Here is a 12,727-nt window from a genome sequence, read left to right on the forward strand (position 1 = left end):
AAAAACAAAAACAGTATCATTAGGTAAGACAAGGCGAGAGACACTTAAATAAGAAGAGTTCCATGTTGGTGAGGACAAAGGTGGAGGCAGGCTGATGTGGGAGTGGGAGGGCGGGTGTCAGGGTTTGGGTGGGACAGATCTGGGATTATGTACACTGTTTCTCACTGCAGGACTGGCAGGCCCCTCGTAAAAGGGAGAAAAAAAAAAGGGGCTCAAAGTAGCAGGTCGGAGACACCGAAACACCAGAGAGAAAGGCACTATCCAGAGAGAACGAGAAAAACAAGAACACGAGAACAGAGGACACACGGTAAACAAACACACACACTGGACCGGACCAGAAACCAAAATGTTTGACACCAAAAAGAAAAAAAAAAGTGCTTGACCACACGCCACATTAGACAAAAAAAGAAGAAAAATAATCTTTTACATCATTTAAGCTGATCTCTCAACTTTTAGCATAAAAGACAATCTCTCAGTTTTCTGAACCGTTAATCTGTGCCAGCTGCAGATCTGCACTGGTGATTACACAATGTGATTATCCAAACTCAGCCTCTTTGCTACGTGCAGGTATAACAAAGAGGAGAGCATAAGCATGCATGTAATGACTGCTGTGAATATGCATGTTAACTACCTGTACATAACCTCATACACCAGTCTCTCTTACAAATGAATATTGACAACATTTCAGCATGTCTCTTCTTTTTAAATCCCTTGCGTTGGTTGTGTAGTTCAGTTCTCCGACCGTGCTTCCCTCATGTGTATGGACTCAGTCAGCTACATTCACTGCCCAGAGTAAAAATGGCTGCAATAAATACATTGGCTTTGGAAAGGTGGCCGACCTTTACCTTTACACAGGGCTTCGGGGATAGATACGACAGCTCTTTGCAGCATTCATGGCTCTTACTTGCTGGTTCGCTTCCTGACAGGACTCGTCTCTTCTCTCATGTCACTTTTTGTTACAGAGAGGAGAAACGCTCTCGAATGGAATTTGACCCCTTTAAATATCATGCTGTTATCTGAGAGCCCTCAGATAAATTCAGGACCAAAAAAAAAAAAAAAAAAGACAAAAAAAACAAAAAAAAAAACAACAACTGACAATTCAGCACATTGTAGAGCTACTAATTCTTATCCAGACTAACAAAAGATTGAACATAATTTACAAATGGAAAAAATACAATTTGTGATGAGAGGTAAAACAGACAAACACATACAAATATATAATATATATTCTTAAAAAATGGATTCTCTCTATAGTTGATTTATTTATACAGCCAATGGCCGATGTACAATGCTCACGTGCCAATGATCTTAGACATGGAAACTTGCTGTAGATGGCATCAGTTTTTTTTTTCCTCTCTTCTTCTATTTTGTACATTTTTTAAAACCATTTCTTCTTTTTTCATATTTTTATTTTTTTCTTTAAAACAGTTAGGATTTATCGGTAGGCATTTCATTTAGGTGATTAAAACAACATGCGGCAAAGGAAAGAAGAAGAAAAAAACACTAAAGAAAGGCAGAATGTTAAGAAGTTAAGGAGGAGACAGAAGCAGCTGTGGGAGTTCTCTATGCAGAAGAATCGTTTGGTTATCTTCATGGTTGGTGCACTACGCTTTAAGTTTCTCTGTGTTTTTTTTTTTTCTTCTTTTTTTTGTTTTATTTCCCTCAAACACAGTTCAGTCCTTACTGAGGCGTTCACTGGCGAGGTGAACGTTCTCAGCATGAGTTAAAGTTGATTTTGCTCAGCCGCCGCCCACACAGCGACGCCTACGACGGCACTACTCCTGTTTTAGCTCTCTCTCTCTCTTTTCACTTGTTTTGCGTTCTTCCTGTCTGCTCCTGTTTTCGTGGGATGGCGAAGAAGAAGAAGTAGAAGGGTGGAGGGGTTTTCTGGGGGTAACAGGGGTTTGGGGGGGGGGGGGGGGGGCTGATGAGACCAAGAACGATGATGATGTTGATGATGATGGTGATGGTGGTGATGGTTGCTGTTGCTGTTGGTCGGCGCTTTGCACCGTCTGACTGTTTTACATATTCCGATTGACGGGCGTGACGTAGTTGCGGGGGAACATGCCCGTTTGGCCGTGGCAGCCGCCTTTCCACCAGTTGGGGTCGGAGTTGTCCAGGACTTGGATGAAGTCGCCACGTCGGAAACCCAGCTCCCCTTCCTCCTGGGGGTCGAAGTCGAAGAGCGCCTGCACATACGTGGGATGCTGTGAAAGAAACGATGGCAAATGTTAGAGATGCTGCAGTGACAGGACACAGTGAGCGACTCCAGACAGCGCTTAGTCTCAAGCTTCTGTGATCTGTTGGCAGTTTTTTGACTTCTAGAATTATTACAATGTCCATTCATTTTTTAGAAGAATATAGTTTTATACGTTTATTATTTTAGGTTGGTTTTGGTAGTTTGAGAGTCCAGGAGTAGTTTTGAGGAAGTTTTTAATTTACATTGTTCCATAAAATGGGAATAAAATATGGTTTACCTCTTCTCATGAAATGATTGTCACAATGTGATTTATTCTTAATAGATAAAGTGGAACTAGAACTCAGCATATGCTCTGAGTATATACCCTGAATGAATGTGTCTGAAATCAACTGTTTTTTTTTTTTGTTTTTTTTTAATCAATTCAACAATTTCTATAAAGCCCTGTGAGGTGACTTTGTTGTGATATTGGGCACTATAAATAAAATTGAATTGAACTGAACTGAAAACAACATTATTCCAACTTTAACAGTGTGGGTAAAATGTTTTTGCCATTATGAGAAGGTAGAAAAAAGACATTGTTTAAAGTTCCAATACTGTGCATATCATTCTTTTGTTCATAATTTTAGTCCTGTCAACAAAATTATGTTTTCCCTGGTAGTTTTAGTTTTCCTTAACTATAATTAAGTCAAGTGTACAAAAGAACATGAACAATGGAGGCCACATGAGCCAGCGTCTACAGTTTCATTTAGAACATGGGTGTCAAACTCATTTTAGTTCAGGAGCCACATTCAGCCCAATATGATCTGAGGTGGGCTAGACCAGTGAAATAACAGTGGAAAAAAGTTTTATATAATAAAAAAAGAATTATATCATGAAAATATTTATATCTACTACGTATCCTTTAAAAATGTGAATACCATGAACAACCTGAAATTTCTTGGGAAAAGTAAGTGCAATTTTAATAATATTTTGCCTCAGTTTATCATTTAAACATGTGCATTACAACTTACAGATCACTGAAGTCTACAAACATGCAAAACATTTAATAACAGACAGAATATTGGCAAAATTACACTTAGTTCTTTAAAGACAATTAATTTTGTTCAAATTTGTTGAGATTATTTACATTTTTTTGTGAAAGGATAGTTTGTAAATGTAAACATTTTCATGTAGTTTTACTATTTTTTACACTAGAAGAACATTTTGGAGTTGTCATTATTTATAGGTTATTATGATAGTATTTTACTGGTCTGATCCACTTTAGATCATATTGGTCTGAATGTGGAACCTGAACTATATAAATATTTATATTTTATTTATATATCAGCAAGGAGGAGAAGGAGTGTCAGACCTTTCATGATTTCATCTTTTTGGGGTTCAATGGCTGCTACTTGTGTACACAGGTTTGTGCTGATGTGAAAAAGTGCATTTGTATGTAAAGGAGAACTGTAAGGAATGTTCTAGATTCAGGTAAAAATGGATATGACTGATGAGGGTAACTTGTGCCTGGAGTCGTAGCCTTGTAAGACTTCTCATCTAAATCCACATCATTTCACATTCACAAGTGTTGATCTGACATGACTTTATTCAGACAACCGTGTCTGCTGCTGCTGCTGAACGCCTCACAGGAAGCGCTGCAAACACCTCGAGATCTGACAGGATCCCTGAAGGCAGCATGAGCATGTTCTACTGCAACGTAACATTGGTACTAAGTACTAAGTTTAAGGTAAATGATGCATCACTGGCCCAAGTTGCTTAATATGTGGATTATGAGGATTGTGACAAACTTATTATTTTTTTTTAATCTTGAGGGTGTTCAGAACAGTGTTCTGCATTTTAAAGATGATTAATAGAGGATGTGATGACACTACGAGTTTTTTTTTTTTTTTTTTTTTTTTTTTTTTAAACATGTCTGGTCTTGCCTGTGAAGTTTTCTGAGCAATGTGAAATAAAAGAAATTTCACGTGATCATCTATGGCAGTGATTATCTTGGAATGAGTTGATGCTTCTAATATGCTGATTTTCACTGGCTCCCACTTTCACTGGGATTCTTTAACAATAAATTAAAATGACCGAACACTAGAAGAACTTAATGAGGAAATACTAGAGCCGATGCAATTGGCTGATAGAGCAACAACACCAATCAGGTACTGACTTATAAGATTGATTTCCATTTAAGGTACACTGTACATTGGTGAAAGCAACCTTTCCCTGGAAAGTAAGAAAAAACATTTCGGTTCTTGCAGTTACAATTGTTACTGGCCATCAAAGTGCCAAACACACTCCATGGTAAAAAAAACCAAACAAACAAAATAAACAATAATAGCAGAACATGGTAAACAACAATTTTCTGAATGATGCCTACACTGCACAGCTCAGAACTTTGGTTATGAACAGTAGATTACTGCATGACTTACTTCTTTCTGCTTTTTCACTGTTGTGAATTTTTATCTTTTTTTTTTTTTTTTTTTTAAATATTATAACAAGAGATTACATTAGATTTAATTGATTCCACAATGGGGAAATTCACTGGTCAAGGCAGCAACAGAATAAAGTGCAAGAACAAAAAATGTGCATTTATAAACAGTGCAAAAGACAAACAATATAAAAAAAGTAATAACAGTAGTAAATAGTAAAACTCTATACACTATAAATACATTTACAAAAAAGTGGAACTGCAAAAAGTCAGACAGTACAGACTTTTTGCAATTTAAGAGGACACTTTAATATGAGGCTGAATCATTAATGGACACCCCTGAAAATGACATTATTTTGCAAAGGCACTGTGGAAACATCCCACAGTCAGTGCTGTCCAAGAACTAACCTTAGACTTCACATATCCTGCACCTCCTCAGACACGAACTCCTTTGTTGCTTTTTGTGAAAATAAATGCAGTCAACAGTGCTTTAATTTCAGGTTTAACAGACTGGTTCGGTAATGTCTTTTAGTAAATTTAATTCACTATCTGGCAGTATTTAACCTGCATTTCTTGCCTGTTACTATCTGAGGTGGCGCTGTTTAATAAAATCTCTTGTGTAACATACGTTTTACTAATGACTTAAAGCACATACATACATTTCTACTGGATTATGCAAAGTTCAAATATTTTATTCTATTCTATTTTCTGACAGATAATGCACTCAGGCAGTACTACACATGTGAAGCTCCAGTAAGAAAGTGTCTCCTCAAACAGTGGCCTTTCCCTTTACTTACCTGGACCACAGATGATAGCAAGCCTTTATCTGAAGCAGGGCTGTGTTTGAGGGAGGCCTTTATCTCTAATTTCTTGTGTTTCATATGAAGAATTGGTCATATTTGGTGTGACGCCTTGCTTTCATCTGCTCCTATTTGTGTTGCTAAAGTTACTGTATTAGGCTCTGCATAGAAGATCAGCACTTCCTTGATGGTTTCAGTTAAATGTCCACTAACATCTCAGTAGAGATTAACTGTAAAAATGCTTTTTAATTGTGAAAGGGTAAATGACTAGAAACCACAATTTGGGTGATACATTAACACAAATTAAATCTGGGCTTATTATTACTATTACTACGATTACTTTTGACCAGAAATCTAGAATATTACAGTTTAGAAATACAATAACACTGTTTATTTCATTAAATTAAATAGTGTAGTGTATGTTTAACTGATGTATAATAGGCTATGTTTGGACACCAGCTTTTATTTGTTTGTGTCATTCACACATCCTGGCTACTATCACAGACATAGTTTTTAATTTGAGGAAATGCTTAGAATAATTATTGATCAAATCTTATTGCTTCCTGAGTCCATTCACACCGTTGTTCATTTGTTATCAGACCCATGTTAAAGCCAGATCTGAACAGGGTCTTAAAAGGGACAGAAAGATCAGTAAGTGTGTTACCTGGGGGACTTGCTCTATATCTCGCAGAAAGATTTGCTGATTGCGGGAGACTGAGGTGGAACGGTGGTAGTCCACCAGCTCATTGAGGGAGTTAAACTTCACCACCCATAGGAAATACTTTCCGGCTCCATCACGGAGAACCTTGAAGTGCTGGACATCATTTCCAAATCTGCAGAAAGTCAGAAAGAATGATTATGAGGAGGGGCATCTTTAGCAATTAAGAGTTAAAATAAATTAATAAGAGTGTACAAGTACAGTTTTACATAGAGCTGCACTGAAGGCGGCGCAGAAATTTGAATAAATGTGATGGATCATTCAGAGTGAGCTTATCAAACACCTTGGGGCCATGTGTGACAGACTGGTAGGTGTTTAGTCAAATCAGTCACTCCACTAGCAGACTGATATTCATTGCCCACTGACCAAGCTGCATCAGGATAGTGGAGACAGTGAAGATCTGTATCTGTGCATCAGATCTACAGGCAGCCGGCTGTCCATACTGATGAGTCAGAGTGGACAAAGAGGAAGTGAGGTCTGTATGTGTCAGCAAAGAATAACTTGTACACAAAAACACAAGCAGAGGGCAGCACTGAGCACACTTCTAAGGAATAAGGAAGTGGCTATGCTAATGAGTCATGTATACTAAGTGTGGAAATTCTGATCTTTATGTACGTATTCTGAAGAAACTCTCCACTGATGTTAGGATTATATGAAGGTGTATCTAAAGGAAACAGTGTGACAGTGAGTGTTCTTTTCCCCCTTAGAGATCAGTGCATAGGGTGCTACTTACTTCACAGAGAGGGAAAAGTCCCCTGGTGCACTCTCGCTCTCTCTGATGAGGAAGGCACCGTCGTGCCTCTGTTTGTTCAACATCTCCTCTGCTTTGGCCCTGGGAATCTTCCCAAAAAACCACCTGAAGGGGATAAAACAGTTGAAGAAGTTTACCCAAAGCCTAAACTCAACACTACTGACATGGAATGAGTGAGGAATCAGAAAGGTTTGATCCGTCATGTCTGACAAACTAAAGCCATGTTCATGCATCATCAGGTTTTCCCTGGATCATCTCTAGACCTGCTGCTGTGGTCCTGCTTCTCTGCTGCCTCCATTATCATTATTCATTTGTCCATATAGTTGTGATAGTGTTTATTATATAGTTACATAGATGGTAGAGGTTTTTATTATTGGTACTAACAGCTGCAGTAGTAGTAGTAGATCCACTGATAATACTACTACTCCAAATACAAGTACTCACAGTTATGGGTATTTGTACTAGTTACTGGTAGTTATACTAGTAACAGGAAGTCTATGTATAAATATGTATAAGTCAGCAATCTAGTTTTCAACAGTCATTGTTCAATTTGTTGTGCATCCATGTGTCTCCCCCTATCCCCCCAATCTCTCTCTCTCTTTCTCTTCCTTTGACCCTCTCTCTTTAACCCCAACTGGCCAAGGCAGATGACCATCCTCCAGAGTCGAGGTCTGCTCCAGGTTTCTGCCTGGCCTAACAGCTGCAGTAGTAGTATATTCACTGTTAGTGCTTGTCTATGGTGTAGTAGTATTAACAGTTATGGGTATTGGTACTAGTTATTGGTAGTTATACTAGCAACAGTTCTCAGTAAAATCCCCACCCCTCCATTTCACATCACGTGCAGCCACAATGTATATATGTAAACAATTTTTAATTTGAATTCTAATTCTATTTCTAGAATTCTATTCTAATTTCATTTTTCACTTGTATGTGGTTTTTCCTACCCATTTTTTCTCTGCACTTGCTTATTGTATGTTGCTGCTATATACTTATTTATCCCCACAGTGGGATAAATAGTCATATCTTATTTTATCTTACCAGCAGTTCCAGTTTTTAACAGTTAAAGTTCCGTTTGCTGTGCATCCATGTGTCTCCCCCTATTTCCTCCTTTCTCTTCCTCCCTCCCCCAATCTCTCTCTCTTTACCCCAACTCTGCTCCAGTTTTCTGCCTGTTTAAAGGAAGTTTCCCATCGCCACTGTCACCGTTCGCTCCTGGAGGATTCTATTGGTGACTGTGAATTAGCTTAAGAGTCTGGTTTAGACCAGTGCGACATGTAAAGTGTCATGAGTTATCTTTTGTTATGATGTGGTGCTATATAAATAAAATTGGACTGACTGCGTTAAGAGCTATGACGAGGAATGGGTGTGCAAGTAAAAGTAAACCTCCAACTTCATCACTTTCTGCGATACACAGTTGGAGGAGGTAGATGTGGATAAGATAATGTGGATCCATGCTACACTGACAATCCTGTAGAGTTGCATGGCATGATGTGCCTCTCTTTTCATGTAATCAATGTAGCTGAAGCCTAATCAGAGAGGTCATTGTCCTTTTTAAAGTGATAAAAAACATGGGTTTGACATTTTTCTAATGCCAGCTGCACATCTGAGAATATCATGTCAAGCTGTAATAATTTATTTTAATCCCATCATTCTGCGCCGTAACGCCGAGTATCAAAAATGGATCCATAGACAAAGGTTTTTACACCATTGGGGGTGTTTTTGCGTAATTCATCACAAGTCATATATTCCAGACTGTTTACGTCATGTACACTTTTACAAAACCTCAATTATTACAAATTGCAAAAAGAATGTGGTTTTATTTTTGCAGAACTCTGTTTCTGGCTAAACTGTTCTGTATGAATAAAAGACATAAAACTGAACTGAAGAACACTTTGTGGGCATATAGACTGCACACTAGACAACATAAAAGCAACAGAGGACACACACAACAGACTGGAAACACACAAGCCCTATATGAGAGAGATTGGATGATGCCAAAACAGTTATTATTTCTAGAGAACAAACTGGTGTGAATAAATTTGGACTCATTGCCACTGGTATGCGTAGTTTTGATGCATCATATTTGTGAGGATGGGACATAACCTTTAAATTGCTTTTAACAGAAGAATACTTTCTACTGTTTTACTGTGAAAAGTTACCTTACACTGTCAATTATAGCCATTTATTTGAATAAAAGCTTAACTCATTCTATTATCCTGTAGGGAAATTTGGTCTCTGCATTTTACTGATCATAATATACACATAGTATCTAGCATTAGTACATTAGAAGCAATGAGCTGCCATTGAAGGCACTAGGGGTACCAACTCCGTATCTTCATCAGCACTGACAGGAGAATTAACCTGTATGTACTGGTTTTCAATGCTGGGGTAAAACAGGAGATCTGGAGGAAACCAAGACTAGGTCAACTCAACACAGTTTTAATACTAATATAACGGCACATAGTGGAAATGTGTTCTATAAATCCATCACTTGCTTTTAGTTTGTCTGTGCTCTGCAATTCATTACGAACTGAAAAGAAAAACTAATTAAAACCATGGATCAGGAGTCTAATTAAAAACACTGATATCGTCTTTAAGGCAGACAGTAATGACGTAATCATGTCTGATTTAGAGTACCTCTTCAGTCAGTGGTGTGTGTGTGGGGGGGGCAGAGAGGACAGTGTAAAAAGACACAAATATAACCCAGCTAGATCCCCTTGATGGTCGACAGGTTTGAGTTGTTTGACACCCATCTAACCACCCAGAGGTGACAGCCACAGAACTCAGTTATAAACAGCTACAAATAATTCAACTGTTCAGGCTTAATTACACCTAACCGTACAAGGAAGAAAGGACAAAATAACACTAAGATTATTGTGCATTTACTGTCCATTTACAGACAAGGACGTAGATTAGAATTTAACTTATTACAGAGGCACAAACATTAGAAAAAGTTTGTTCCAAAGTTCAACATATCTGTTGTTCATTGTGTGAAGGAAGCATTTTCATATTTAGGGTTATTTTATTCCAGTTTCAGTTCCTTATTTCGAGGCTTACATTTATTTTTAGTCACATATTTACAGTACAGCTACTTCGCTATGAGATGTCCTGATCGGAAGAGTAAGTGAGAGCGATATGGACAGACGGAGACAGCAAGAGACAAAGCGAATGAAAGTTCTTTCCTGGTGTTAATAATTTAAAAGTACAGCCGGCAAAAAGATGACATCTCAGCTCTTTTGCACGAAGGTGAAAATCGATAATGAAATGGGCAATTCTTAATCCGCTTTATATCTGTGCTTGGCGGCACGGTGAGCCTGCGTACTCGCTCTCTTTCCTCGTTTGATGAAAGTGATAGCAGAGCAATTAATGGAACTGAGGAAACGGCAGGAGAACGCAGGACACACACCTCTGCTCCAAACCTATACTTAGCCACCAAAACACAGGTCTAGCAGGAGGGAAAAGATCAGCATCAGAGCATAGAGGCCTCTGAGCTGGAGCTGAGCCATGCTGCAGGAGCACAGCTGTGTCTGCACCGTGTGTTGGCATTTCATTGTCACCGCAACGGGAGGCAAAAGGGAAATTTTTTTTTTGCTGTGTTGACAGTCAATTAGTGTACCGGTTAGTCAGTTTTCCTTTTGAATTGGTGTAGTGCACCTGGTCTGACTCTCTGGGGTTCATCCAGCAGCTAAAGTGAAAATTTGCTGGGCTGGTGATTTCAAAGTAAAAGCTCACTTGAAAATAACTTTGCTGCAAACAATAGGAAACTGCAATTGTGTGGTAAATTGTTCATTTTTCTTCCCATAATGTTTGTAATTACAGTAATCGTCTCTGTATCTGTTAACAGACAAAAACATTTATGTAGACACAGTAATTGGAATGGATTGTTTTGTTCATCCCCTCTGCTGTTGACATACATGCTGAACTCTGAACTACATTTGAAATCCTACACTGGGCGTGTATATGTGACCTACTATTGTCAGCTGGTAGAGATTAAATACATGATGTAGCATTCTTTAAAAAAAAAAAAAAAAAAAAAAAAAGAGGTCGGGGAGGGCCAGAATAGTCTTATCGTATATATATATATATATATATATATATATATATATATATATATATACATATATATATTTTATCTCATCTTAAATATAGGTCTGTGGGATACTAGACATGAACCTTGGACATGCATACAGAAGAATATATTCATGTTCCAAGTTTCTATTTTTGCATTGGTGCGGGTTTATTTTAAATAACATACTGTTCATTTAACCTGCTACAGATCAAAGCATTTAGACTACAGCGCATACTTCACTATAAGAGTGCAGGGTTACAACAGGACACTAAGGAAACAGGTTGGATGGAAAATTTATCTTAACCTCTTGACCCAACCAATGGCTATCTGCCTCCATTAAGAGTTCAAAAACATCTTGATGAGATGACCTAATCTCCTATACTGTCCCAAAAAAACAAAAAACAGTCACTTATTTCATTTGCCAGGTGGCCGATATGAAATGAGGCCAAAGTTGAACATGAACAAAATCATTTTTAAAGGATTCAAGAAAGGTGACAGCTTCATTATGCAGTGTAAATTTTGTGTGCCAAAAATGGGGAGATACTGTAGCTGCTGGAAAAACTGCATCCAACCTGCACAAGGACTATCAAATGCATGTGGAAATAGCCAGTACATTTACTGATGTTGGTTAACAGCACAATGTTAGCAAATAGTTAATATTATGCGTTTGTGTAAACCTGTGTATGTAATTTCGTTTGCTTTAACTTAGGCTGCTCTCAAACCTGACAGGTTCTACTGTGGATAAATGATGGGAATCATCATTTGAATGTGACAGAGTAAATTTATACCATCATCAAATATCATATTCAAGTAAATTTACATTACCTTGAGCACAATTTCACCACCGTAAAAGTACTTTTACTCAGGTAAAAACAATTTAGTCCTCTTTACACCTCAGCATGTGAGCACTGCTGCACTGATGTAATAAGGTCAATATTCAATTTAGACTAAGAGGCCTCAAGTACATTAATAAAGAGAGAGAGCTCATCTGGCACAGCACAGGTTGAGAGGTAATGTACTCTAGGGATAGTGCAAGGCGTTCTCTGGTATGGTTTAACACAGACGTACACACACAGGCTTGGCCAGGGCATTGGGAAAGTCAGGTCTTATTAGAGTCAACCAGTGGAATAGAGCCTGCCGAACCTAAGCACCTGACAGGCAAACACATGTCCAATTTAATCATATTAGAGAAAGTGGTGAGTGTTATACTTACGGATGGGCTTTCATCTCTATGTAGTTCTTGGGAATGAAGCCATCTTTTCCATTTAGCTCTGCCTTGTACCAGTTCTGATCACACTCTTCATTTAATACCTAGAGGTGACAAATATGAAGGACTAGTCAGTCATGTTATTGCCACATACAATGTCAACATACTTCCTTTTAATTGGAACAAATAATGCATCTTTATGTGATCTTAACTTATTCAGCAGTGACATAGAAACAGCTGTGAGAGCATTCATGTTTGGCAAATTGTGGCTGCACAGCAGGTGTGTTAAGTCGGTGGTGCATTGATGTGTGTCTGGGTCAATATGTATGGGGTGTGTCCATTTGTCGGTGTGTAAGCAAGCGGAAGGAAATAAAATGGTACACTGCAGCAGATGTTATAGTCAACGAAGATGTGATCGGAAATGTTCGGTTTATCTGACTTCAAAGTGTGTATTCATAGTTTATAACTCAATTATTAGATTCAAGGCATAAGTTTCGACCTTTTTTTGAAGTTAAAAGGAGACAGGATGTAGTTTAAACTAAAGTAATGTGATACATTATAACAGA

General features: G+C 38.1%; 1 protein-coding gene across 1 annotated transcript in view; it reads right to left on the bottom strand.

Moving 5' to 3' along the window:
- Positions 1-1,351: 1,351 nt before the first annotated feature.
- Positions 1,352-12,727, bottom strand: part of grb2b (growth factor receptor-bound protein 2b) — a 40,378-nt gene continuing 29,002 nt past the window's right edge. The window contains exons 3-6 of the mRNA XM_030141387.1: positions 12,168-12,265; positions 6,868-6,990; positions 6,081-6,249; positions 1,352-2,207 (exon numbers count right to left, since the gene is read on the bottom strand). Coding sequence (XP_029997247.1) covers positions 2,022-2,207; positions 6,081-6,249; positions 6,868-6,990; positions 12,168-12,265 — 576 coding nt within the window. The 3' untranslated portion in view covers positions 1,352-2,021. The remainder of the gene's footprint in view (positions 2,208-6,080; positions 6,250-6,867; positions 6,991-12,167; positions 12,266-12,727) is intronic.

The sequence above is a fragment of the Sphaeramia orbicularis genome, chromosome 8 (genome assembly GCF_902148855.1).
Source record: "Sphaeramia orbicularis chromosome 8, fSphaOr1.1, whole genome shotgun sequence".
NCBI classification, from domain to species: domain Eukaryota; kingdom Metazoa; phylum Chordata; class Actinopteri; order Kurtiformes; family Apogonidae; genus Sphaeramia; species Sphaeramia orbicularis.